General features: G+C 50.0%; 2 protein-coding genes and 1 long non-coding RNA gene across 4 annotated transcripts; 2 read left to right on the forward strand and 1 right to left on the reverse strand.

Annotated features, from left to right (window-relative positions):
- Positions 1–9,120: 9,120 nt before the first annotated feature.
- Positions 9,121–15,395, forward strand: ARL2 (ADP ribosylation factor like GTPase 2). 2 transcript variants are annotated; one of them, XM_032489789.1, is made up of 5 exons: positions 9,121–9,311; positions 12,008–12,188; positions 12,289–12,451; positions 13,892–13,972; positions 14,930–15,395. In XM_032489789.1, the coding sequence occupies exons 1-5, from the start codon at positions 9,218–9,220 to the stop codon at positions 15,062–15,064; spliced, it is 654 nt and encodes a 217-aa protein (XP_032345680.1). In that variant the 5' UTR covers positions 9,121–9,217; the 3' UTR covers positions 15,065–15,395. The 2 variants fall into 2 exon arrangements, with proteins under 2 accessions (XP_032345680.1, XP_006179615.1); XM_006179553.3 differs by having other exon boundaries at positions 9,125–9,282; positions 12,078–12,188.
- On the reverse strand, positions 9,850–21,660 carry LOC116666522. Its single transcript, XR_004323429.1, has 4 exons — positions 21,552–21,660; positions 21,346–21,448; positions 18,899–20,237; positions 9,850–9,977 (listed from the first exon to the last, which is right to left on the reverse strand). It is a non-coding gene; the product is annotated as an uncharacterized LOC116666522 (long non-coding RNA).
- SNX15 (sorting nexin 15) lies at positions 18,617–27,492 on the forward strand. Its single transcript, XM_006179552.3, has 8 exons — positions 18,617–18,839; positions 21,370–21,405; positions 21,628–21,748; positions 23,259–23,374; positions 23,477–23,645; positions 23,962–24,105; positions 26,361–26,618; positions 26,931–27,492. Exons 1-8 carry the CDS (start codon positions 18,741–18,743, stop codon positions 27,035–27,037), a joined length of 1,050 nt encoding a protein of 349 aa, XP_006179614.1. The 5' UTR covers positions 18,617–18,740; the 3' UTR covers positions 27,038–27,492.
- The last annotated feature ends 219 nt before the right edge of the window (positions 27,493–27,711 follow it).

Genomic DNA, 27,711 nt, shown 5'->3' on the forward strand with positions numbered 1-27,711 from the left:
CTCTTTGCTTGTGAGGTGCCTGGGAGCAGAGGCTGAAGCGAGGCATCCCATGCAGTGAGGCTGTCCTGATTTCTCTGAAATATTTTTGTTTCCCAGAAACCAGGAGGGCTGGGAATTCTTGCCTGAGGCAGGCACCTGAGGGGCTCATTAAACCAAGAGCTCCTCAGGGAAGAATCCAGGGGAGTCACCGCACATGATGTAACTGTGAAAAGACATCTGGATAGGAAAGTCTAGGGCCCAAGTATCCCCACCCCAGCCCCCAGCCCCAGATCTTGACTCCAGTCTTCCCTTCTCTAGACCCTGGCATCAGGGTCTAGAGACCCTGTGAAGGCAAGACAGTCAGCAAGTGTGCCTATTGCCCCTCTCAGAAGGCCACAGCCCATGAGGAAGATCAAAGAAGGCAGCATTTATGGCTTGATCTCCCTGAGGAGTGGCAGGGAGGAAGGGACACAGAGTGGGTAATATTTAACCATGAATGGCTGTGCAAGGCTGGCAGGACAGGGTTCAGGACCATCCAGTACAACTTCTCACTTAGAATGTGAGGAACTAATGACCAGAGAGGCAAGGTCACCTGGGGGAAGGGAGCGGAGCTGGAGGGAGGACACACCTGTCTCCTCCAGCCCTCAGTCTTTCTCCACACCCAGCATGGAAGAGCCTGGTGCATGCCTCAGTGTATGAAGGCTTGGAGGCCTCCCAAGCTACAGTGAGAGCTCCTGGGCAGCAGGATCGTTGGCTGTCTCACTCTCTGAAGCATCCCCAGTGCCTCAAACACTGTCTCCCTGTAACAGGTGCTCAATTAATAAATACATGAGTGAAAGTCAAGCAGGCAGCTTGCCATCTGGGAAGCCCAAAAGCTTCCTGGATGACTTTAAAAAAACTCCCGCTTTACTCTTTCCCACAGGACCTTCTCTGGGTTCCTGGGGGACTCTCCCTAACCAACCTCCTCATTTTACCAGTGGGGAAACTGAGGCACAGGGAGGGGATGGTCACACAGCTGGTTTGGGAGAAGCCAGGATACATTGATACCCTGTCCCAATTTCTTCCCACACTTTCTGGGGTTGAAGAGATGTCGGGAGTCTCCAGCTACCCAGGCATAAGAAGCCCTCTTTCTAGGTCCCCCACCATGTGCAACCCTCATTTGAGGCCTGGCCTCCACAGGGTACCTCGAAGAAGTTTCAGATGATGGGTAGCAGAGAAAGAGTCCAGGTGGCTGCTGGTAGGGCTGAGGCTGGCTATCGACTTCCCATTCGCAGTTGTGGATGGGTCTTCTGGAAACTAAGCCTCAGCTGGGAGGGTTCACAGCCTAATGATGTGTAGGACGCATTGACTGGCAGGGCAAGGGAGGAGGGTGACAGCCTGCTTCTGTGAGGGCATCTGTGGTGGGCAGGGGGCATCTCCTGTTAGGGAGATCAGAGAAGGCTTTCCAGAGAAAGAGCTCTTTGGGGAGGACATTGAAGAATGGGGAGGCTCAATCCCAGGGCCTAGAACTTGATCTTGAGCAAGTCATTTAACTAACCTCTTTATGCCTCCCTGTGAAATGGGGGTGATAACGTAAGTATTTAATGATGTAACATAGTAAAGGGATTAGAATAGTACCCGGCACACAGTAAGTCACATAAACATCTGTTAAACTTTTAAACAAGTGCATTTGATAAATAACTGATGAATTTTTTGTTCATATAACAGCAGGCTTATATTCTGTTTTATGATGATGATGATGATGATGAAAAATGGCAGAGTGCAAGAACAGAAATGAGATTTTTTTTCTAATGAAATATATTTAATGAAGAGAGAGTTAGTGATTGTGTCCATATGTAAGAAGCAGCGCTTAGTATTTGATGAAAATGACTCAAACTTTCTCATGCCTACAAAGGAGTCTCAGTAAGAGATGAGCAATTAGGGTTATTTGGATTCTTACTTTTATAAATGAACTAAGCTTAAGTTACTGAAAAATGTAGAGTATAACAGCTTCAGGCATGGCTGGATCATGATGCCCAAACAGTGTTATCAGGAGTCAGTGTCTCACCCCATCTGCTCTCCTCTGGGCTGGCTAATTCTCAGGCAGGTCCTGCTCATGGTGGTAAGATGGCCATCAGAAATACCAGCGTAGCTGCCCTAGGAGGAGGGTGCATCCCTCCACTTGCTGCCACTTTTCCAATAGTTCCAACAAAGGTCCCAGGCCTGGCTCTCCTTGGTCTGGCTTGAGTCATGTGGCTATTCCTGACATCAGGTATAGTGGCCAGGAGAGAGGATGAGACAGGCAAGGCTGGGGTCCCATAGGGACTAGAAGTGAGGGAGGGGAAACTTTCAGAGGGCATTGGGGTGCTGTTGGCAGGAAAAGGGGAAATGGATGGTAGGCTGACACCACCACCTTGGCTTAAATTCAGATATGAGGAATTTGACGCTCAGCAGTACATCCCTGGGCCAGGTCACATCCCCAGGTAGGGTGGACTCAAAGCCCCATATGTCTCTGACACCAAGCCCAGCACTCTCTTATTGCTTCACAGGGACACATAAGCAGGAAAGCAAAGTCTTGCTAAGGGGACGGCTCCAGATGAACTGGATGCTGGGCAAGGACTGGGGCGGTGACATCCTGGGGACTCCCCAGGGCATAGGAAGGAAAAGACTGACTTTCACTTCAGCACAGTATCTTGACTTTGTGAACTCTCATTAAAGCTGGAATCTGCAAATAGCTAGGCTTCCCAGGAACTGGGTGACTTCACCAGGGCTCTGTGATGCCATCACTACCCTGTCCTCGGTCAGAGCTGGCGCACATTCCCACTCCTCCAGTCCTGCTGGGCCCTTGCTGCCTCCAAAACTTTGTGCTTCTCACTGCTATTCCTAGGAACGTACACATCTTTCCGGGAAGCTAACTCGAACTTTTGGAAGTGGGAAGGGAGTGTAAATAATAAACAGTTGAGTGTTGAAGAGTCAGAAAGACTCCCAGGGCTCGGTGGGATATGGCAGTGGTAGCCACAGCTCCAGGATTTTCCCAAGTGGTCCAAGTCCCAGACAGGCTTGAGTTCAAATCCCTGCTCTGCCTATTCTAGCCGTGTGACCTTGGACAGGGCCCTTGGTTTCTCTGGGCCTCAGTTTCCTTGTTTGCATAATGGGCTGTCACGATGACTGAAACCACGTACAGAAAGCAGTCACCAGTGGGCTCCTTTCTTGTTCTAGTGTCCCTGGCTGGCCCTCCCTTGTGATGTCACAGTCCCACCATCCACTTTGGATGGCAGAGAAGCCCAGGCTGGGCACCCGCTGAGGTCCTGGAAACTGGAGAGAAAGGACGGTCACCCCGGCCCTGGAGGGAGCCTTTCCACCCGTTAGACGGCTCTCTCCCTTCTTATCTTCTGCGTCGGTTCCCACAAGAGCACTGAGAGGCAGGAAGACCTCACTCAGAGGCTGGTTCAGGAAGCGGCCAGCCAGGGTCACGAGCAAGGGCTTGGAAGGCTGGGGTGGGGTGGGGGATAAAACCCCACCATGCGGCCAGCGACTCACAAGCTCAGACAAGAGAGACTTCGCCTTGGAGGACGCAGCCCAGGACTGTACCAAGGGTGCCAAGAGCTTTGGTGAGGCAGGTTGGCCATCAGTCATGGTCAGAAGATTCTAGAGATTGTCGTCCAGTCTGTGCTTTACAGCTGGGGAAACTGAAGCTCAGTGAGCTGAAAGGATTTGGCCAAGTGCAAGGAGATGGCAGAGCCATACTGTGCTCTTCCTTCTTACTCTTCACTGATCCAGCTAACATCTCCCAGCCCGGAGTGGAAATAACAGGGACACAGGGCATCCTCAAAAGAAGGGGGAGCATTCGTACCTGTGGCAGAAACCTGCTTTGGGTTAGCAGGGGAAGGACTGCTGACCTAGGTTGAAACACCAAGGAAGATGGGGCCTCCCACAGGAGTTCCAGGTTCCTGAGCCAGGAGGGGCCCCCAGACAGAGGAGGGCTAGGAAGTCCTCTTGGGAGAACTGGGTTCACCTGCAGCACGTGTGCTCCCAGGTGTGAGGCCTCAGGCAGCCTTGTGCCCTCTCTGGGGCTCAATTTCCTCATGTGTCAAATGAAGGAGTGTGATGACTGACTTCTGAGGGCCCCCTTGCCATGGCTGGAGGAAGGGACCAGCCTGAGGCCTCTTGGGAGGCGGACACCTCCAAGCCCAAAGGGAGTCATGCCCTTTGAGAGAACAGAGCATGTACTTTCCTGAACAAGGGTGTGAGCATTGAACTGAGAGTGGATGGACGTGTGGGCACAGGAGACCCAGCACTGCTACTTCCTTACCTTCCAGGCCTCAGCTCCCACTCCGGACACCTGCAGGATGGTGGCTCTGAGAGGCCCTCCCCGGTTTGGACCTGGTCTGGGCATGGACCTCTGTGGGATCTCAGAGGACAGAGTGGGAGCCAGGCCTGCCTTGGTGTGGGATTCGAGGCGTCTGGCCATTAGGAACAAGGCTGATGAGGGTCTGCTGCTTTCTGGCTGAGTGAGCCGCTGGAAAGCAGTTAAAGAACCCTCTGCCCATTCTAGTCACTCAACAGTTATTTACTGAGCATCTACTATGTGCAAGCCCTGTTCTAGGTACTGTGAGACATCTGTTTAAAAAAAAAAAAGGGAGCTGGGGATAGTTCAGTTGTAGAGTGCATGCCTAGCATGCACAAGGGTCTGGGTTCAATCCCCAGCACCTCCATCAAAAAACAAGTCAATAAATAAACCTAACTTCCCCAACAAAAATTTTTTTAAAAAATCCTTTTTGGGTGGGGGGTGGGAAGGAACAGACTGGGATTTCAAAATGTAGAACAGATAAACAAGATTATACTGTATAGCACAGGGAAGTATATACAAGATCTTATGGTAGCTCACAGCGAAAAAAATGTGACAATGAATATATGTATGTTCATGTATAACTGAAAAATTGTGCTCTACACTGAATTTGACACAACATTGTAAAATGACTATAACTCAATTTAAAAAAAAAACACTAAATCCCTGCCCCATGGTGATTTCATTCTACTGGGGATGGAGAGGTGGGGGAGATTAAATGTAATAAATTAAGGGAATTATCAGGCTGGTAGAATGCCTTAAGTGTAATGGGGCAGCATAGAACAAAATAAAGGATTTGGGGAACGTAGGTGGGGGATTGAGTGGTTTCAAACTGAAATAGGTGGGTCAGGCTGGGCTTCACTGAAATATTGAACAAAAAAATTTTTGGAGATATTGGACATTTGAGCAAAAAGCTGAAAAGAGGGAGGTGTGACCGGAAGGTATGGGTTAGGGGTGCTGGTCCCTAATGCCGTGGCTGGTTGGAAGATTGGTCAGGGGAGGAGGAACAGGTAATAGGGGCACAGAGCCCTGGGGACCACTCCTGCAGGGCCTGGGGGGACACTTAAGACCTTGGGCTCTAACACTGAAAGATATGGGGAGCACTCAGCAGACAGTGCAGGGCTTTGAGCAGAGGATGGACAAGATCTGAGCACAGGTTAGAAAGGTCCCTCTGTCTTGGGGAGGAGGAACAGGGAAACCTGCTGAGAGGCTCCTGAAGCTATCTGGTTGAGTAGAGCCTCTGGCTCACCTGTCAAGTGGAGATAACGTGGTACCTGCCTCTCAGGTTGCTGAGTGAAGGCACAGCAGCTACTCACCCCCTATCCTAGCCCCACTCACCAGGCCAGGCTCTGCGGGAACAAGGAGCATCTGATATAGCCCTGCTCTTGAGGACGAGGATGCCACAGGCATGGGTCAGGTGAACAGGGACAGGACTGTTGGAAGAGCTCAGATTTACCATCCCTTAACCACTCCTAAGGTTCTGGAAAGGCCTGAGGATGTCATATGCCCTGAGAAGGACATGTAACAGCTCATTGTCATCTGGAAGTTGGAGAGGATACCTCTGCCTCCCACAAGAGGCAGCTGGGCTGACATCTGTAATGAGGATGCTCAAATAATCTAACTCGTCATTTGAGGCATTCGGCTGTGGCCTGCAAGCTGTACACACCCACTGGGGACAGGGCCACCCTTGGATACTTAAGGCCTATCGGGAGTTAAGGGGTGGGAGTACCGGGGCAGGCCGGGGAGGACTATGGTCTACAGGCAGTTGCCCGTTCAGTGACTAGGTTATACATTCAACCTTCCAGCTCTGTTTACTAGTTAGTAGGACAAAACTTACACTTGGGTATGATGTCAACAAGTGCTGGCTGGTGCCTCTGTCCTATGCATGTGGGCCCCCGAATAAAACTTCATCATGAATGTGTCTCACCAGCGAGAACAGCAGCATTCCTCTCAACAAAACTGTAACTTTATTTTGAACAACCTCATAGGAATATTATAGTTTAAAGAATCAAATAGAAAATTCATCTAGAGTACATACAAATAAATAAAGACACTACACAGATACACTTCTTGCTAATGCTTAACGATCAGTAATTACACTTAAGCGGGGTCTTTCCCTCTGGCTTTTGTTGTTGTTGTTGCTCCAGAATAACAAAATTTCCTTTATGATTATAAAGGTGACACATGAAGTGGACTATCTGGATCAAAAAGGGTATATCTCTTAAAATTAAAATCATAATGCCAAATTCTCCTCCCCAGACATTGGGTAAACACACCCTTTTAAAAGGCATCTAGAACTCTATCCTCTAGTCACAATCCACTTACAATCCTCAAGAGACTCTCCCTTCAAATGCAGGTTGCACAGCTGTCAGGATTTGTGTATTTCCATTTCATGATTCTTTCTTGTGAATATATATATATACACACACACACATACACACACACAGTTATATATAAGTACAGCTCCAGAGATCTACTTTCCCAGTTTTCTTCCAAATGTATTTCCCAAAGATTTTATTTCCTCAAGTGCACCCTTTCCTCCCTTCCATGAGCAAAATGAAAAAACTGTCACTAGGCCCCCTACTCCTCCCCACCCCCACACCTGATTTCTAACTACTGGCAATTATTATTCAAAAGTTCAATACAATTACTCCCTGGTCTCTTACTGTTTCATCAAGCTTTAAGGTTGTTTTTCAAATTGGTATCTATTGGAATCCTACTCTGCGGGCCCTAGGAAGCTACACTAACAGCTTGGACAGGACAGGGCTTTAAAACCTGATATTTAAACAAGGATTTCAATGCAAGTAGTAGTAGTAGTGAAGTAGAAAATTCCAGAAGTGCTTAGGGCAATATTTTAAGTTTCCCTCAAACCTGCTCCAGAGTTAACAAATGAATTGCAGCAATCTTCAAATGTTGTGACTGACTCACTGTGTATACACACCCATATAAATATCTCAAACAAACATTTCAACAAATACCACTTACCTTCACTTCTTGGGCAAAGACAGCGGTGTTTTCTGTTCTGTTCTGATCACTCTAATTTTGCTAATGTGACTAGATTGAACCACATGAAACTAGTATCTTTGTTGTCAAAGTGGTCAAACACGGGCAATTTCATACGATTCAACTTATTTGTGACACCGAAATTATTTCACAATCTACTTAATGGGGCTGTATTCCTGAGTGTGGAAGAAACATTGTTTAGGAGGTAATTGTTATTTTAAAAATTAAAATGGGTTTGAAAGTCATTATTTTCACTTAATATGGCATGGACATCTTTCCACAAATCTTTCTCAAAGTCTTCATGGAAACCACCTCACATGGGTATCGCAGCTTAGGTAACTGATCCCCACTGATGGCCCTTAGATTTTTTCCCCCATGTCTTGCTGTTCCAAACCATGCCACAGTGAACTTCCCTGTCATAAATGTTCATGTGCTGGTGCTAGAATTTCTGTAGCATAGACTCATGGAGGCAGGAAGGCAGGCATCTTGTAATCTTAGTTGTGTCTCAAAGCCTTTGGAGACGAGTTATGCTCACTTTCTTCCCTTGTGCCTGGTGGAGAGTAAACAGTGCTGACCAAAGGGTCCAAGCCAGGCACCCCCTTCTGTCCAGCCCTCATCTGCCCACAACCTTCCTGCAGGATGAAAAGTTCCAGCTCATGCCAGGTCTCTCCCTCTCAAAACAAACACCATGGAGGGACCTGGAAAAACGGTGTACTTTGCTGTTGACCAGACCATAGTTTAAATTGCTCTCCAAGCTCCTTAAACTTTCTGGACTCCACTATCACATGTGCAAAAAGGAAATAAGCCTCTCAGGGTTCCCGGGAGGATGAGGTAGAAAACGTGAATGCTTTATAAAATTACACAGATGTTACCCATTATCTTCAGCTGGTGCCTGACTGTTCTTTCCCAAGCATTAGACAGAACCTACTCAGCTGCCTACTTACATTTATCCTGTAGTGGCCTAGAGGAAGGGCACAAGATAAGACAATAAGGCTCACCCTTCTGAGTCTACAACTGCCTAGTCCCTTGCCTGGACTTCCTGACTTTTTCCAGATTTGAGCGCTAAGGTAAGGAACCAAACTCTTGGACAAAGTCAACGACAAAAATATTCAACAACAAATATCTACTGAGCACCTACTATACGTCAGTCACTGTGCTAAGCACCATGCGCACCTCAATTTTCTCACTGGCAAAGTAAGTTGTGCTTCTCAACAGAGAAACAATGGGCATCTTGGTTGAGACAATTCTTTGTGCGTGTCTGTCCCCTGCCCTCTAAACGACAGGGACTCTTGCCTTGTAATTAGGACAACCCAATGACGCCCCCACTCGTTTCCAAACGGCCCCCAAGGGGTATTTCCAACTGGATAGAGAACCCCCGGCCTACCCTCTACGATTCCAGGAGCCGGGGAAAGGGGGAAGCCCTGTAACTGGCAGGTTTAGAATGATGCCGAGGCCCAAGATGACCAGGAGTTGAACCTTGTTTCCGAGGAACAGAGCCTTACACTGGCCCTCGGGTGACGTCAACATGCTTGCGGCTCTCGGTTCTGAATCCTGAGTCAAAACTCCTACTCCCTATGCAACCAAGACACAACCCAGGAACTTCAGATTTCCGTTTCCACCCGAGCCTGGGCTCCTGGAAAGCAAAGAATAGCGGTGCTCTCATCACCCAAGCCCTCGGGATGCGAAGGGTTAACGCAGGTGACAGCGCAGAAGCCCCCAGCACTGCTGGAGGGACCAACCGACGCAGCCGCACTGCCTGGCCGCTTCGTGGTCACGTGGGTAGAGGACGGGCTCAAGTGAGGCGCCGGCCAATAGGCTGTGTTGTCGGTAGGCCCGATAGCCAATAGGAGCAGGGAAAGGGGTCCCGGGACTAGGAAGAAACGGCGGCCCGGAGGGGGCTACTAGGTCATGGGGCTTCTGACCATTCTGAAGAAGATGAAGCAGAAAGAACGGGAGCTGCGTCTGCTCATGCTGTATCCTCCAGGAGGCCGGAGCCGCGAGGGTAGCTGGGGGCCCCGGCCGGGCGGGTGGTGCTAGGCGCCCCCTACTGGGCACGGGTTGCGCGGCCGCCGGGCCCATACCAACTGCCCATTGTGCGTCACGCACGTGGACCCTACCATCGCTTCTGGCGGGGGGCCGAGGGGAGTCCGTACCACCGGCTCTGGGCGGGGAGGGTTCGTTTCCAAGGCCAAAGGTGGGGGCGTAAAGGCACAGCGGCTGGACCAGATGTCCCATTGTAGGGGGAGGTGGGGCCCAGAAGTGACTCGGACGCTACCACGCGTCGGTCTGGACGAAGCGTGGGGCCGCTGTCTTCTACGGCCCTAATCGCCTCCTGCCCCGTCGGAAGGTGCCAGACCCCGGTCCCGCCCCTAGGCCGGATTCCCGCGGGCGTGCGGGCGTGCGGGCCCCGCCCTCCACCCCCAGGGTAGGCGGGTGTGGACTCTGCAGGTCCTTTCGCGGGTGGGTCCAATTGTCCATCTCTTTGCTGCCTCATGGCCAGTCCGTGTCCCAGCGGTTGATGGCTTGTAAGCCCAAGGGCCCCGCTGACCTTCTCAGTCCTATGAGCAGGCATCTTCACTCCTTCGCCCTCCTCTGTGCCAGGCCCCGGGCGGTGGGTGGAGGGAGGAACTCTGATCCTAGAGCTGGGCCGGCCTCACCCCAAATTCCCCTAGGAGGGGAGATAAGACATTTATGTGTGCAAATAACTTAAACGTAATATTCACACCATGTCTGTTTTAAAGAACTTTGAGAAAGGCACAAAGAAATCACTTAGCCAATAAACATTTATTAAGTGCCTACTGTGTGCTAGGGACTATCCTGGGGGCTGGGGTAAAACAGCAAAACAAAAAAACCCTACCTTCATGGACGTTCTATGTAATGCTGAGGGGAGAAAGATGATAACAAAATAAACAAGTAAAATATATAGCATGTATGGAGGAAAATGCAGCTTAAATAAGGTGGTCAAAGAAGGCCACACGGAGAAAGTGACAGCTGAGTAAAGGCAGGGAGGTGAGGGATGAACCATATAGATAATCTGGGGGAAATTGTTAAAGCAAAAGGAACAGCAAGTGTAAATGTCTCCAAGGAGGAACTCAACTGGTGTGTTCAAAGGAATGTCAAGGAGGGCAGGGTGGCTGGAGAGAGAGAGTACTGGAAGTTTAGGTCAGATGGAAGAGCCACCTCACCAGGGGCCTTTTGGTTCTGGACTTTTCATGAGAAGTGCAGAAAGGAGGGATCTGAGACTAGTATTAGGTCACTGCAGTAACAGGTGAGATAGATGGTAGGGTCGGAGTGGAGGCACTGAGGTGATGGAAGTGGGGGCATATTTTGATAGTAGGGCCAGCAGGAATTGCTGCTGGATTGGACGGACACGAGTGTGAAAAGAAGGGTAAAGCTAAGCATGACTCATAGGTTTCTGGCCTGAACAATTAGAAGTTAGGCAGTCATCAGCATACAGGTGGTATTTGATGGCCATGATTCCAGATGAGATCGCTGAGGGAGTGAGTGTGGACAGAGAAGAGAACCTAGGTGTGCTCAGATCTAAAGGTCAGGGAGATGAGGAGTGACCAGGGAGGAGAACCAGGGCGTGTCCTGGAGGGGAGGAGGGGGCTGGCCACTCCGGGATGCTGATGGAGCAGGAGGAAGAGGGCTGAGGACTGCCCAGCCAGTGGAGGAGATGGTGGATCTAAGGACTGACCTTGGCAAGAGCAGTTTTGGGGGAGCAGCGGGAGCAAGAGTTTCATGGGTTCAAGAAAGAGCAGGATGGAAATTGAAGAGGCTGAGTCTGGACCACAGTTTTGAAGCGATCTGCTGTAAAAGAGAAGGAAATAAAGGAAAAAGTGAGGGGGAGAAGGCTCAAGAGGTGTTTGCTTCTTCTAATGTGGGAGAGACACCAGCTTGCCAGCTGATGGGAATGGTCCAGTGGAGAAGGAAACATGGATGATGGAGCTGAGGGGTGAGAGGGATAATCAGTGGCCAACTATCAGGGACTAAGGCTGGGTCTCAGGAGGGGTTCTCTTATCACCCCCATTTCACTGTTGAGTCCCTCGCCCCAGGTCAGGTGAGCAGAAATTCTGCCTTGGGCCCCGCTGCCCAGCTGCAAGCCCCCTTAACCGTTAGGAGGAAAGTGCAGGATAGGTCTCTGGTGGGTCACCTTAGCCCTTTGCACACTCACTCAGCAGCAAAGGGTTTGGAATATTCCAGAAACAGAAAGGTGAGGGTGGCTGCCTCCAGATACTTGCTCTTGCTATTCCCTCTGCCTTGAACGCCCTTCCTCCAGTCCTTCAATAATCTGGCTCCTTGCACTTTGGGCCTCAGCTGAAGACGGTCAGAGAGGCCTTCCCTGGTGCCATGCTAAATGGAGCCCCTCCGCTGGCCCTCTCTGAAAGCCTCTCCATTGTGCTGCTTTCACTCACCGGGACCTTCAGGGCCTTCTTTCCCACTTGTTCACACTCTACTGACTGTCTCAGGCTGGAGTGTAAGCTGCACAAGACGGGGACTGTGACTCTGGGGCACCCCAAGCACCAGAGGTATTGTGGCACAGAGTAGGTATTCAGTAAATGTGGGATGAATTAAGGAGCCCCTGGTCAGAGGAAGATGGTAAGCTATTTATTTCTTGATACTTTGACAGTTAGCCTGTGGGTCAGACATGTACTCAGCTTATTATGCTATGTGGTGGGAAATGATTTGTCCCCTAAGAGAGGGGCACTGTGATGATGTCACCACCCTGCAGAGCATGGGGACTTCTCCTTAGCCTGGCATGCCCCAGCGGCCTGGACAATGCTGGCAAAACAACTATCCTCAAGAAGTTCAATGGGGAAGACATCGACACCATCTCCCCGACACTGGGCTTCAACATCAAGACCCTGGAGCACCGAGGGTGAGCGGGCTCCCTGTGGGCGGGCCTGCCCAGAGCAGGGCAGGGCGGGCAGGCGGGCGAGGGGCCAGGCTGACCCTCCAGCCACTCTCTCCCTGTCCAGATTCAAGCTGAACATCTGGGATGTGGGTGGCCAGAAGTCCCTGCGGTCCTACTGGCGGAACTACTTTGAGAGCACCGACGGCCTCATCTGGGTAGTGGACAGCGCTGACCGCCAGCGCATGCAGGACTGCCAGCGGGAGCTCCAGAGCCTGTTGGTGGAGGAGGTGGGCAGGTTACCTGGCGGAGTTGGGGAGTGGGGCTTCCCCCAGTGTCCAGGTCCCAGTAGTTTGTGCATATTGTGGATGTGTGGACACCCTCCTCAGCAGATTCCCTGATGGGGTCCATGAACGCAGAGGGACACCTAGGGTGAGATCTGTTCCTTCACTCTGCCACTGGGGAGGCAGAGACAACCTGTACACCTGGTCCAGAGAAGCCCACAAGTGTCATGGGCATGTCTATACTGAGGACCGAGACTTGGGTTCACATCCCTACCATGTCACTGCTTCACCACCTTGAGCGTCAGTTTCTGCACCTTGAATCAGGCTTTAGGAGGATGACTTGAGGCCAGTGTGTGAAGCTTTAGGAGGCAGTGGAACCTGGCTCAGGAGTTGGGCTCTTCGCTGTGTAACCTCAGGCAAGGCATTTAACTTTTCTGAATCTCCACTGCCTCATCTCTCAGATGGACATTATAATTACAGTGATCTTAAAATTTATTATCTGGGCCAAAATGCTCTTTTTAAAATAAAATTTTAGATTTATAGGAAAGATGCAAAGATAAGGAAGGGATACCCCATATATCCTTCACCTAGCTTCCCTTAAGGTTAACATCTTGCAGAACTGCCATATATCTGTCAAAGCTAAGAAATTAACATTGGTAAGTTACTATTAACCAAACTACAGATTTTATTTGGATTTTACCAGTTTTTCCATTAATATCCTTTCTCTGTTCCAGGGTTTGATCCAGGTTATGACACTGCATTTAGTTGAAAAGTAGGACACTTTTGAGAATAAAAGAGGGGGTTGTTAATTGTTACACAGGGACAGCAGGCATAAACAGGGATGTTGAGCAGGCCCAATGAGATGCTCAGCCCTGACCTGGCACCTCGAGGCCCTTTTTAAGGGCTAGATCCACCACCCACATAGAGGGATTCCCAGTCACAAACACATATATGGATATTACTGGAATCACAGGCAGAGAGTGAGACCTGACAGAGTAGTGGGACAGAGGGCTACGTGAACTTGGAAGAGGAAAAGGGCATTTCTAACAGACCTCAAAGCCCCTGGGACAGTCGCATTCTTTGTGCCTGTCAGGTCATCAGATCAGAGCAGTCTGGAACCCAAGGGCTCAGGGATCGTCTTGTCCATTGCCCCCTCCCCATTTTTGGAAGAGGAACCTGAGGCACAGAGGAGAGGGGTGCCCACTGGGTGGTGACTGGGCTGGCACCAAGGTGCCAGGCCAACCCAGGGCTCTCCCCACTCAATAACTGTTGGACACAAAGGCCGTCTCTACACTACCCACCCACTTAGGCCTTTCCCACCACCATGGGACCTTGCCCAGATCTTCCAGGTGGATCTCTGACCCCAGATGCTCAGTGTGATTAGTGATGGGGCCAGGCTGCCCTCTGAGCTTCCAACCCCCATACCCACCTATTTCTCTTCCCCAGCGCCTGGCTGGAGCGACCCTCCTCATCTTTGCCAACAAGCAGGACCTGCCCGGAGCACTGTCCTCTAACGCCATCCGCGAGGTGAGTCCAGGCCTTGGCACAGGCTCGTGGAGCAAAAGGAGCATGCATTTCTTTGTTAATTTATTATGAAAGCATTTATTAGCCCCTGCTGTGTGGCAGGACCTATTCAGGGTACAAGAGATTCACTGATTAATAAGCCATAGTTGTAGGGGAGGCTATAGCTCAGTGGTAGTGTGTGTGCTTAGCATGTACGAGGTCCTGGGTTCAATCCCTGGCACCTCCATTAAAATCAACAAATCTTTAAAAAATAAATAAGACGTAGTTGTGCCCCACAGCCTGGGGGAAGGCAGACCTGCAGACAGATTATTCCACAGGACAATTAGTAGCCAAGAAGAAGTGAGTGCTTTCCGTGTGCTAGGCTCTTTGCATGGATTAACTCATTCAATTCTCACAACCACCTCACAAGGTAGAAACTATTATTATCATACTACAGATGGTGAAACAGGCTTAGAGAGGTTAGGTAACTTGCCCAAGGTCACACAGCCAGTAAGCCAGGATTTAAACGCAGGGCTCTGCGACCCCAGCTTGCATCTTAACTCTTATTCTAGAGCTTGAACACCAGAAAGAGTGGGGTTAGAATCTAGGTTCTGCCGCTTACTAGCTGTGTGACCTTAGGCAGGTTGCTTAACCTCTCTGAGGTTTCCTTCTCAGTAAAACACAATCCCTGGCTTATGGGGCCTTGTGGGGAATGGATGAGAGGACGTTTGTAGGGCCCATAGCACAATGTCGGGAGCCCCTGTTGCTATTCCATTATTAAGGGGCAGTGCTGGCATGGTGGTGTGCAAAGAGCCCAGGTACCCAGAGGGGCTGATAGGTCTTCACCTGGGCCAGGGACAGCTTCCCAAAGCAGGCTCCTAGGGGAGGCATGGAATCCCCCCTGGGCCAGGAGAGGGAATGGGCTGTGAGTGGACAGGACCTGTGGTCACTGGGGCCCATCATCACTTTCTGCCCTCCCAGGCCCTGGAGCTGGACTCCATCCGCAGCCACCACTGGTGCATCCAGGGCTGCAGTGCCGTCACCGGGGAGAACCTGCTGCCTGGCATCGACTGGCTCCTGGATGACATTTCCAGCCGCATCTTCATGGCCGACTGAGCCACTACAGATGCCCCCCATCTCACAGTCCCGGCCCCCACTCTACAGGCCCTCACCAAGCACCATCCATTGGGGGATGGGAGTCAGCCAGCCCAACTAACACCCCATGCCCCTCTGTAACCTGCTGCTGCTACTGCTGCCCACTGCTTCTCCGTGGCCAGCCAGGCCCCCCTGGCAGGAGGGCTGTCACCCTGGCTCCTGACCCAGCCTGCCTGCAGCTGCTGTACCAAGATGAGAGGACTGGGGCTGGGATGGGGCTGCCCCTGCTGCTGTTGAGGCTGTGGGCCTTGTCCTTTGCTCAGCTGTGGGAATAAATTGTTCCCTGCCCCCATTCCTGGCTGAGTCATTTGCTGATTCAACAGCTCTAGAGACTGCCTAGAGCCCACAGTCCTGCAGGAGACAAAGGAACAGATAATTTCAGGCAGAAGGTTAACCAACCGTCGCTGTGTCAAAGAGATGGCAAAGAGTTATAGAAGCATGGGACAGGGCTGTGTAATTCCATTTGGAGGAGTCCAGGTGGGCTTCCCAGAGGAGGTGACATTAAAGCTGAGAGTGAAGGATGAGTAGACGTTTTCTGGCTAGAATAAGGGGGAGGCTGGTTTACCAGAGGATGGTTTACTGCTACCCTCAGAGGTATGAATTAGAAAAAGCAATGCCTCCCCCACATCAGGCTCACAGCTTGTTTAATGGAACATGGGCAGAATTTCAGCTCCCAACCTCCTGCTGCAGCAAGGGACCCATGTGCAGTGGACAACCTGCACAGCTGTATGAGGCAGCAGTGGTTCCAGTAGAGGGAACCACAGGACAGAGGAATGAAGAGCAAGGGCTTTTGGGAGACAGGGATGAGGACCCCTGTGTAGGAAGATGTGGGCATCATGCCAAGCTAGCAAACCAGGAGCAGAGCCAGGAAGGAGCCTTCCCTGAAAACTAAAGGCACTCTGAAGCAGGGGCAGCTGGGAAAGGATGGGAACCAAGGGGACCTCAGGGCCCCAATCCAGGTGGCAGGACAGCTGGGTGTTTTCACAGGGCCCCTTGCTGTGGTCCTACTAGTGGATGCTTACTCTGCAGGGTTCTGCTTGAGGCATTCTTCACTTACCATCACACTGAAGAATGGCCCCAAGCAGGACAGACTCCTAGTGTCCCCATTTATATAGGAACTGAGCCTCCAGGAGGTTATGTGACTTACACAAAACCAGTGAGGAAGGAGAGGATCTGCGATTTGGACCCAGCATGTTTAGCAACTACACCCTACTAACAGTCTTCTATTTTTCTCTCTCTGCTGGAAATTCAAATGCCAAATAGAGCCTAATGTGTCTATGAGGGAAGGCAAGGAAAAGAGAGGAAGAGATAGCGATTTACTCCTAAACTGGCACTGGGATCCCTTCCTGGAGGGGAGAGACCTGTGCAAAATCTGGGCTCTTTTAGGATGGAAGAGGGAAATGGGTGTTGGGTGGACAACCTTGAAACATGAACTGGCCTTCAGTGTAGAAATTTAGAACTGCCTGCCCTGTCTTCTGTGCAAGACAGACGCTGTGGTCCCCATGCTCCCTCCCCTGCCGTAAGTGGACACACTCAGTCTCCAGAGCCAAACCCTGGCTCTGCCACTCACTCGTTGATGATTAGCAAGTTGCTTAGCATGTCTGTGCCTCAGTTTCCCCATCTGGGTTAAAGATAATGTCACCTACCTCCTACAGTTGGGAGAAGGAACAAATGGGTGGGTGTCTTGTGTGTCATAAGCACTATATGTCAGCTATAATTATCATTATTTCAATCAGTATGAGTTCAAGCAGATTTCAGTGTGAACTCAGCCATCCACTGATCCGGGTAAGTCAACCCAGTGTTCAAGTCCTCCGGGGGGCCCTTAAAAAGCAGCATCCTGATTCCAAACGTGAATTATGCATGGTTTAGAGGTAAATAGGAAAAATAGTAAGATTATACTCATCATAAAGGCCTATGCATGGGGAGTATGAGCTGTGGCAGAAAGTCTGCTTCATATAGTCAAGCAGACCCAGTGGGAATGTGGGGACCTGGCCCCCCGCAGCTTTTCCCTCTTCCCTGCCTTCTGTTTGCTTCTCCCAGTGACGGGACTGGTGGAACTGGAGATCTGGAGAAGGGCTGGGGCTAAACTGATCTGGATAGGAAAGGTCTTAGATGGAGAAAGAAGGCAGAAAGGGGAGAACGGGGAGCTGCCGGGCAAGGGAGGGGAGTGAATGATGGGTGAGAAGGGAACTTGGAGCCTCTGCTCTGCCAAGAGAACTTTGAAGACCAAGAGCGATGTTGAAAGGGGTCTTCAGAGGAGCCCTGATGTGTACTGTGGGAGGGGACACCACCCAATCCCAGCCTCCTCCCAAATACCTCCTGGATAAGCTACCTTTTTTCCATACACCTGACAGTCTGATTTGGGAGTTCGCTTTGTGATTTTTTTCTTTTTCCTTAATGGAGGCACTGGGGATTGAACCAGGACTTCATACATGACAAGCAAGTGCTCTACCACTGAACTATACCCTCCACCCCACTTTGTGTTTCTTTCTGGAGTTACAAAGCCCACTCATCTGAGTTCCAGTAACAAGAGTGGCCATGAGTGCTTCATCCAGCACAATGCCACGTTTAAGCTTCACAACCTGGTGGTGGTGGTGGTATCAGTCAGGGTCCTGGATGGTCTGCCCAGACACAGATCAAAACTGCCTTCAGCAGGAAGAACCTTTCTTGGAAGGATACAGCAGACTCATGGCATCTCAATGGAGGTTGGACATCAAGGCTTGGAAAAGTGCTCTAGAGGCTGGGCAGCCAAACCCACAGCCAACACTGTACTCAAGGAGCAAATCAGTCCCCTTGCCAGGCACTGTGCCCTCTGTCCCTCACTCAAGATCCAAGGCTTCAGGAGAAGGTCCCCCCAAAACCACAACCCCTCCCCAAGACCTGGGGAAAGGAAAGGAGCTGGCACCTTTGGATTCTGGGCTAAGAGGCTGGAGGGCTGCACAAACTATTGAACAACCTCCAAAGATCTGGTGCTATGGTGCTAACAGAAAGAGGCAGGGGTGAATGCTGGACAAACCACAAAGGAAAAAGAAACATTCGCTACAGTAGGTTCTATTATAAACATCCCCATTCTAGAGATGAGAAACTGAGGCTCGAGTAGTTAAAGGAAACTCAAGCAGTTAATAAGTGTTACTTTAGAACCCATGAAACCTCCGTGCTTCTCTGGGGTTGTTTTTGCTCCCCCTACCCTTCCAGAAAAGATGAATTTAGTGAATCCTAGGGAGGGAGACAGGGAAATAATTTGGCAATGTCTGGCACATATTGAACGCAATAAAAGGTGGGTGGATGGATGAAAGAAAGGAATTGGGAAGCAAAGGAGAAGTCATTTATGATGAGGGTTTACACTCGGGTCGGTTGGGCTTGATCGCAAGGCAGAATTGAGTGACACAACCTCCCCAATCCTTACTCTCAAATCACCTAGTTCATGCTTTGCCAACAACCGAGAACTTTTTAGACGGTCCCTTGGCCAAGCGCCCTGCCAGAGAATTGCACGGTCACATGCGACCAGCTCCCTGGGCCCGAGGAGGAAGGGCCCAGGCCCGGGCGAGACGGTGGCTGGCGGAGACTGACCTGGAGGGGCGGGGGCGGCGTGGAGGAGGCGGAGGCCAGCGGTCAGCTCCGCTCCAGCTCCTTTGCCATGTCTCGTCAGGCGAAGGACGACTTTCTGCGGCACTACACAGTCTCCGACCCTCGAACCCACCCGAAGGGCTACACCGAGTACAAAGTGACCGCGCAGGTGAGGTGGGACCCATCGGGGACCTTTACCATTTTAACAAGAGGGGGGCTGTGTTTTACCTTAAGGCAAGCCGCTGCTGGAAGCTCCCATTTTAGACGACAGAAATGGATTTCCCCTTTAAGGAGAGATGGCGATAGGGCCTTCGTTTACGTCTTTGGCCACCAGGAGGCGGGGCCATAGGAGGGCGCTGTCCTTTTAAAAGGGCGTGACGGCAGTTTCCAGAGGACGAGGTGTGGATGTCCACGCCCAATGCGTGGCGTTTGGCCATTAGGCCGTGAATTTAAGTTAACATGAAAACTCTGGCTCAACCCAAATATTGGTTAGTTCTCCAATCTCTTGTTTTGTTTATTGGTTTGTTTGATATTTACATAGACTTTTTTAAAGGAGTTAAATTTCTTTTAATTTTTCACAAAATAATGCTTGTGTATGACTAAAAATTCATACAATTCAAAAAAAAATTAAGGAGTAAGTCTCCTCTTCACAGTCATATCAGGAAGTCAGTAGATAAAGACTAAAATTGATGTATGAAGCAATATCAACATTATAAACACACAGAGGAAATCAGAAAAAGGATTAAAAATAGAAAGTATAATAACATCTGTAGAATGATATACAAGAACTGATTGGGGAAAATTTTTCACTGTAAATTCTTTTTTTGCTTTTACACTTCTGAAGTAGACAACTATTAAACTGGTAGCTATTAAAGTGAAGCAAAAACATAAACACTTCCAAAATGATTTAAGTACAGACTCCTAGATGTTTAAAATGAGCTTTCCCCAAATCTTTTATGCCTTTCCCATGCCTAAAAAATACAAATAAAAATATAGTCCCTGGGAATTGCTCGGTCATTTGATGGACACATGGGTAGCTTTCCTAGTAAAACTGCCAGTTTTCCTAGTAAAACTGCCAGTTTGCCAAAGTAGTTGTAACATTTTATACTCCCATTCTCGCCAGCACCTGGTAGCATCAGCATCTTTAATTATAGCCATTCTTGGTGGGTGTGTAGTATTCCATTGGAATATTACTTTGCATTTCTCTGATGACTAATGAGGTTGAGCACACTTTCATAATCTTATTGGCCATTTAAACATCTTTTTTTGTGGGAGGTGCCTCTTCAAGTATTTTGTCCATTTTGTAAAGTTGGGTTGTTTGTCTTTTTTAATATTGATTTGTAGGAGTTCTTTATATCCTCTGCGTAAGAGTCCTTTGTCAGGTATATATTCCTCAATGGTTTTAAAATATAATTTCTTTTACCCAAATGTTTTAAGCCAGTCTGTTGTGAAAAGCAAAGGCCAGGGTTGCAGTGCTAGCAGTCCCCCAACAGGTCACATCCCTTCTCTAAGCTTCCATTTCCTCATCTTTTAAATGGGCACGTTTTGGTGTCTGCCTTCCTGGGCTCTAGGATAATAAACAGGAGATGTTTTCAAAACTGTCAAAGTTACTCCAAGCTGGGGGTTGTGGGGAGCGGGTAATAGCTCAGTGGTAGAGCACATGCTCAGCATGCACGAGATCCTGGGTTCAATCCCCAGTACCTCCACCAAAAAAAATTAAATTAAAAAAAAAAGTTACTCTAAGCTGCAGGGTGTTATTTTTTAATTATTATGAACATACATAATGAAAACAGAGTCTTTTTTCCACCTCAGAGGCCAGTCTGCTCTTCAGGAGTCCCACAGTTTCTTCTGTGTCCAGGAGTGTCCACCCACAGAGGCTTCCTCCTTTAAGGAAGAAGTGGCTCCTGGGACAGAACCTCATTCTTTAGAGAACTCAAGGTTCTCTGGTTTCAGAAGGAAATGCAGGGACTTGGCCTTTTGAAGGAACTGAGATACAAGTTGGGCTGAGGGAGGAGTCCTCTAGATGGGCCTTTAGGGATACTTGCATTTTGAGACAGGCTGGGACCTGGGACCTGGGACCCTTTACCCAGTGCTTGTACTTACACCCAGACAAACAGAATACTAAGAAACTGTAAGGGACTGAAAATAACTGCACGCATGCAAAGTCCAGGCAATTTTGAACAATAAGATACAAAAAGGCCACAAACCAACTGTCACTTCTGTGGTTCCAGTAGCAAAAGCAGGGCACTGTGCATGATCACTGCAGACAGCACCACCAAGGGGGTGCCGGACCACCTAAGCCACTGCTCTGGCCCAGCCTACTGCTCCGCCCCTACCTTCACCCCATTTAAGGAACCAGCCCGCCCTCCTAAGAGAGCAACTGAGGGCACCTGTACTGCAGCATGAGTTCCAATAAAGCCTTGCCTGAATTTCTTGTCTGACCTCTTATCAATTTCTGTTGACTAAAGAGTCCAAGGACCTGGATAATTTGACAGATGAAGTAACTGAGTTGCCTGGTAGAAAAACTAGCCAAAGTTACACTCAAAGCCTCAAAGCCAGGACCCCTTGATACCAGTAGCCAAAGGGCTCTGCCCCTCTCAATGGGGCTGGGAGGTACCTGGGGCATCCTCCGATTGTATAGGATGATGGGGTCAGATGTCGGTCTCTGGTCTCACCTGGTTCTTGCCTTTCTTCCTCAGTTCATCTCAAAGAGGGACCCGGAGGATGTCAAAGAGGTGAGGCTCCTGGGAGGAAGGGGACCGTTTCCCAATTCCAGATCTGGAAACAGCAAAGCAACAGCTGGTAACTCTGCCAGGAGACCAGCCCCTGTTCCTCCCTGGTCCTGGGGGGGGGGGGGTGCTGCGCCCTAATGTACACACACCCTGGGGCCAGGCAGGGAGGGAGGATGGCCACTTCCCACTGTTGCTTGTCCCAGTCAAGTCCCATGTGCCTCCTAGGTGGTGGTCTGGAAGCGCTACAGCGACTTCCGGAAGCTGCACGGAGACCTGGCCTACACCCACCGCAACCTCTTCCGCCGCCTGGAGGAGTTTCCTGCCTTCCCCCGCGCCCAGGTGTTTGGTGAGTCTTGATCTAGGCATTCAGGCCAAAAATGAAGAGAGAGTTGTTCAAAGGGGACCCCTGCTGGTGAAGGCTGAATAGAAGGGAGCCTGAAACTCATGGCAAAGACATGTTTCAGACAGCTGGAAGGGCCCTTCAAGGTGGCCTCATTTTTCACCTAGGGAAACCGCTCTGAGCTTTTCCCATACTGTATGTTGAGCCCTTTAACACGCCTGTCCTCATTAGCCCCATTTCCAAGATGAGGAAACTGAGTCTCAGGGAGGTAAAGGGGCAGAACTAGAATTCCAAGCCACAAACCAATGTTTCCTCCAGACCTGTGCTGTCCAGAAACAGCAGCCCTGAACCACCTATGGCTGAGGAGCGCCAGAGATGTGGCTAGTCTGAACTGAGAGGTGCTGCACTGGTCGAATACAGCTGAAAAAAGAATCTGGGGGGAGGGCATAGCTCAGTGGTAGAGCGCATGCTTAGCATGCACGATGTCCTGGGTTCAATCCCCAGTGCCTTCATTTAAAAAAAAAAAGAATGTAAACTATTTCAATATTTTATATATCGATTACATGTTCAAATGAGAATATTTTAGATATATTGGGTTAAATAGAATATGTAATTAAAATTAACCTGTTTTTACTTTTTTTTAAAAATGTGGCTACTAAAAATTATAACTTACACATGAGTTTCATATTATTTCTCGTAGACAGGGCTGATCTGTTCCTTGGGTCTCTAGACTGACAGATGTTCTTTCATGGCAAGGTGAAAGGTCACTACTGGCAGATTATGCCAGACAGTGGGGAATACAGTAGCTACTCCCCCTGGCAGCATGATAACTAGCCCAGAGTTAAATAAATAACTGCCTGCTGCCTTGAAGAGAACAGTGAAACTGTAAAGATGGGGCTACTTGCTGTGTGACCTTGGGCAAGTCACTTCCCCTCTCTTATTTGCCTTTCTATTATATCAAAACCATCTGAAATTATTTGTTTCTGGTTGGTTGCCTGCCTCCCCCTGTCTAGGATGTGATATCCAGAGACCTCTCTCATTCATCCTCCTTTTTTGTTTGTTTTTTGTTTTTTTATTTTTTTGCAAACATAATATTTTATTGCAGCAATCAAAAGGGAAACCAGAAACCATTTCTTTAAAAAGGCTTAGAGATGTAGCTTCAAGCAGTAACTAATATGAAAAGTTTGTCATACAACTAGTCACATTGTAAAACCCATATTGGCAGTGTTTCAGTAACCTGCTAGGTTTCATTTTGCTTTCTGCTATTCTCTCTCATTCATCTTCTGAACCTAGCACATAGGTGCTCCCTAAACATCTGGAAAATGGATAAGGAGATCGGTCCCTCCTTGCCAGACTCTCACCCTGGGCAGAGCCAAGGAAGATTGCTGGGAGAATGGGGAAGGGGTGGTGGGCTGCTCAGACCCTCTCAGGCAGAACCAGGAATAGTGGCCCACAGGGGCCAGAAGCCCCTGTGGGTCACTGTTTCTCTCCCTGCCCCTTGCCCTGGCGGGTGCAGGCCGGTTTGAAGCCTCAGTGATCGAGGAGCGGCGGAAGGGGGCTGAGGACCTGCTTCGCTTCACTGTGCACATCCCTGCGCTCAACAACAGCCCTCAACTCAAGGAGTTTTTCCGGGTACGTGTACCTGTTCTTCCCCTCTCCCCAGCACTTGGGAAGCTTACCTGCCCGCCAGGCTGCACCCTGTGACACCTCCAGGCTACTCTTTCTCTCTTGCAGGGTGGGGAGGTGACACGGCCCTCTGAGGCATCCAGGGACATGCACATCCTGCCACCTCCTCTGATCCCCACGCCACCCCCTGACGAGCCTCGGCTGCAGCCTCATGAGCCCTGGTTGCCCCAGCCACTCCCAGTGGAGAGGAGGGGCCTCGAGGAGTTGGAGGTGCCAGGTACATGGGGTGGGAGAGAGAGCCAGGGCTGGAGGATCTAGAATGTGTGTATGTTTGGCAGGGGGGCTGGGGGGACACTCCCTCCTCAGTGAAAAGCCTGGGGTGTTTCCCAGCTCCTTTACCATCATCCTGCTGAGGAACTCTGCCCAGGTCATTTTCCTTCTCTGGGCTAGTTTCTTAATCTGGGCACAGACTTTAAGAATGGGCTTGCCTATGCCCCAGGTTGCTGCAGGGATTCAGTGAGAGGGTGATTACATTTTGAAAGCTGGGAAACAATAAAGGCAGGCATGAATGTCCCCAACAATCTATTCCTCAGTGGATCCTCCACCATCCAGCCCTGCCCAGGAGGCCCTGGATCTCCTCTTTAACTGTGGGGGCACCGAGGAGGCGTCCAGTTCCCCCTCCCGAGGCCTTCTCACCGAGGCTGAGCTTGCCCTCTTCGACCCCTTCTCCAAGGAAGGTAACACGTTGGGACAAGTGGGGTGGGGGGTGGGGCAGGTAGGAGCTGGGCTGGAGGTCCTTAGGGGCAGGGAGGCTGAGGCAGGCATAGCCACCAGCTGGCCAGTGTGGTGGCTGTGTAAATTTGAGAAAAAATTCGCCCTGTGGGCGAACGGCAGCCTCAATGAGAATTAGAAGCAGTGCCCCTTCCCGAGTGCTGGGGCCGTGCTGGAGAGCTGGGTGCCCTGTACTGTCAGCAACCATGGAGGAAGTGAGCTACTTTCCATGGGATCTTCTCCCTGAGAAAGCTTTGGAATGGGCGAGGGGTCACCCTGCCCCGGGAAGGTCTGAGTTCCTCTGTTGGAAGCCCGGGGGGTGGGGGGTTCCTGGCTGTCTCAGGATCCAGCTGTAGATCCTAAAGGCAGAAGAGGCCTGTTAGTGAAAAGGGGTGAAGTCTTGGCTCAGAGGACAGCAGAGGAGGCCCCTGGAGCAGCCGCTGGCATGTGTGGGTACCAGAGATAGAAGTTCCCCATGAAGGCACTGGTCCTGAGCTCCTTGTCAGATCTAGGGACTTGACAATCCCAGGTTCTGAGACACTGAATCTTTTTGTTCTAAAGTTCTCTGAGTTTATGCTGTTACAGCAACTGGGGTGTTGAAGTGGCTGATCTCACTTCGGGATCATTGTGAAACAGTTTCATTGTGGATTCACAGCAGTCTTTTTTAAGCCCATTTTGTTGGGCTCCCTTCTTCCACCTTTGGTGACCTCCTGGGCAGGCCCTTACCTTTCTGATCAGTTTCAGGCATTTGAGTTCTCTCATCCCGGGATCCGATCCAAATCAGGACCTCAGTCTCCTATCCAGTTTTCAGCCTCACCCCTCCACCAGCTCAGGCCTGACCGGTGGCCTGGCCTCTGGCCCTGGTGACAAGGGTATGAGGAGTGTCCTTTTACTCTTCTTATTCTGCTCCCTCCCCCCCTCCATGCTCTGGCCCCTCCAGGGTTGGGGAAGGGATAGAAGGGACTGGAGGGGAAAGGCAGGGGCAGTGTCACTGCAGCTGATAAGCCCTGCCACTGAGAAGCAGGCGTTCAAATACTCTTGCCTTCTCCAGCCACACCCCTTGGGGTGCCCAGGGCCCAGATGCTTGGGCAGGAGCCTGTCAAGACTCCTTAAACCATGAGCTCCCATGAGACATTCCTTGGCCCATGGAAAAACTCCTAAGTCCTTGCCCCCACCAAGCCTGGAAGTGCAGTTTGCTTAGATGCTGCCTCGTGTCCTTGCCCCACTTGGTGGGCACCTCCAGCAAGCCTTTCACCATCAGAATTCTCCAGGCAAGGAGCCAGTACTCATCTCTCTCTCCATCATGTACACCAGACTCCTGAACTCAAGTACTAGGGCATCCCAAGAACTCTTCCACCTTCTCCATTAGCAACACAGGGAGGGCCGTAAGTCCATCTGGGAAGTGAGATGTCATCTTCCCTTCCTGTAGGAGGCCACTGGTCTCCATGTGGGGTCCCTTGGATGGGGTTGGAGACAGGCCCACCCCTCCCTCTCCTGGCCAGTGGTATGTAGTGGTGGTTCCTGCTCCGGCACTGTCCCTTCAAAGGCCTTTTCATCAAAAATTCACCAAATCTCTAGCCTTTTGTATAAGCTGCAGAGAGGATCTTTGACCATCTCTTTGCCAGTCCTAGGGGATATGATGAGACCTTCTCTCTGGAATATTCTAATTACCTACCACTGACTGTCTTCACCTTTGGGGCCTCAGCTGAAATTGTGAGACCCTAAAATAGCCTTGAGATCCTCTGAATCCATTATTTTAAGATTCCAAGGCTTGAAGCATTTCTGCCCTTGGCCTGGCATAGTTGGTGTGGTGTCCTTCAGCTAAACCTTTGGAGGTAGGTTTTGGATTTGTAGATGAACTGTAGTCAGGAGGGAAATAATACTATTGACCCAGAGCTCACAAATTAATGTTAATATGTACCTAAAGAAAGAATTAGGCTATGTTTTACACCGGTAACTTATATAATCTTATAAATCAATTATACCTCAATTAAAAGAAAGAAATAAAAAGAAAGAATTAGTAAGGTAAGACAAAAGTGCATGAACACCAACCAAATAGACGATGGCTAGTTTGCTACGCACAAGTGGCTTTTGGATTGCTCAGACACTGAGCAACCCAGGACAGGTTGGTACCCTGGTGGGCAAGGAGGTCTGTGGGTGGACAACAGGCCCTGGGAAAAGAAGGGCCAATCTGGCCTGAGTCCTCCATATCTGATTGCAGAAGGTGCAGGCCCCAGTCCTACTCATGTAGGTGAGCTGGCAGCATTGGAGGCAGAATCTGAAAGGCTGGACCAGAAACCCTGGGAGCCAGGAGGGCAGGAGGAGGAAGAGGATGAAGAAGGAGGACCTACCCCTGCCTATCTAAGCCACGCCACAGAGCTCATCACCCAGGCCCTACAGGACGAGAAGGCAGGCGCCTACCCTGCAGCTCTGCAGGGCTACCGGGATGGCGTGCATATCCTGCTTCAGGGAGTTCCTGGTGAGCAGGACTGCAGGGTGGAGGGTCAGGCCTCAGGTCCTGGATGGTACCTTGAAGGGAAAGGAAAGTGAGAAACAAGTAGATCAAAGATCAGAATTGCTTCTCACTGACCAGCTACATAACCCTGGGCAGTTTCTTTACCTCTTGTGGCCTCAGTTTTCTTATTTGTAAAATGAGGAGGATATATCTGACTCTCAGGGAGCAGGGAAAGACACATGGTGATGCTGTATGAACTGTAAAGGGCTAGACCATAGCTTCTGAACCCAGATACTTGGGACCAGGTACCTCTGCTGAACCATTCTGTCTTCACAGGTGACCCTTCACCTGCCCGCCGGGAGGGAGTGAAGAAGAAGGCAGCTGAGTATCTGAAGCGGGCAGAGGAAATCCTGCACCTGCATCTGTCCCAGCGCCCATCCTGAGAGAAGAGTGGACCCTTTCCCAGGACTTGAGCTCCAGCACTGCCAGCCACCCTCTTCTCCTTTCCCTGGTGCCTGGCCTGATCTCCTGGTCTTATAACTCTACAGGCCACTTCTATATAGAACTGGACCAAGAATGAGAAAAATAATGAATTCTCAGCTCCCTGAGCACACCTGCCACCTTGGAATCAGGGACTCTCACTTCTGATCCTGCCTGTCTCTATCTTGATATGTAAGCAGTAGCTCTGGTCCCTAAACTATTAGTTTATCCTTCTAGAACCAGGGTCTGCAAACTATGGCCTGCAGCCAAATATGGCAGACTGCCTTTTTTTGTAAGGCCCATGAGCTAGAATAGTTTTTACATTTTTTAATAGTTGAAGAAAATCAAAAGAATAGTATCTGTGACAGGTGAAAATTATATGAAAATTAAGTATCTAAAAATAAAAATTTTTTGGAACACAACTAGGCTCATTCGTTAGTATTGTCTGTGGTTGCTTTCCCACACCAGCAGAGGTGACTAGTTGCAGAGTTGACTGGTTGCAACCTGTAAATCCCAGAACATTCACTGTTTGGGCCCTTTGCAGAAAAAGTTTGCTGACCCCTGATCTAGAAAATATGTAGAGGAGTCTCCAGGGAAAAAGAAAAGAATGACACTAAGGCAGATTGAGCCAGGTTAT

The sequence above is a fragment of the Camelus ferus genome, chromosome 10, assembly GCF_009834535.1.
Source record: "Camelus ferus isolate YT-003-E chromosome 10, BCGSAC_Cfer_1.0, whole genome shotgun sequence".
Classification (NCBI taxonomy): Eukaryota; Metazoa; Chordata; class Mammalia; order Artiodactyla; family Camelidae; genus Camelus; species Camelus ferus.

What these genes read in the sequence shown, in the direction of transcription:
- ARL2 (XM_032489789.1), top strand. Translation starts at nt 9,218, where the DNA reads ATGGGGCTTCTGACCATTCTGAAGAAGATGAAGCAGAAAGAACGGGAG. An exon ending in AAGACCCTGGAGCACCGAGG is followed by an intron (nt 12,189 to 12,288) that starts GTGAGCGGGCTC and finishes CTCCCTGTCCAG; the next exon opens with ATTCAAGCTGAACATCTGGG. An exon ending in CCTCTAACGCCATCCGCGAG is followed by an intron (nt 13,973 to 14,929) that starts GTGAGTCCAGGC and finishes CTGCCCTCCCAG; the next exon opens with GCCCTGGAGCTGGACTCCAT.
- SNX15 (XM_006179552.3), top strand. Translation starts at nt 18,741, where the DNA reads ATGTCTCGTCAGGCGAAGGACGACTTTCTGCGGCACTACACAGTCTCC. An exon ending in CGAGGAGTTGGAGGTGCCAG is followed by an intron (nt 23,646 to 23,961) that starts GTACATGGGGTG and finishes TCTATTCCTCAG; the next exon opens with TGGATCCTCCACCATCCAGC. An exon ending in CCTGCTTCAGGGAGTTCCTG is followed by an intron (nt 26,619 to 26,930) that starts GTGAGCAGGACT and finishes CTGTCTTCACAG; the next exon opens with GTGACCCTTCACCTGCCCGC.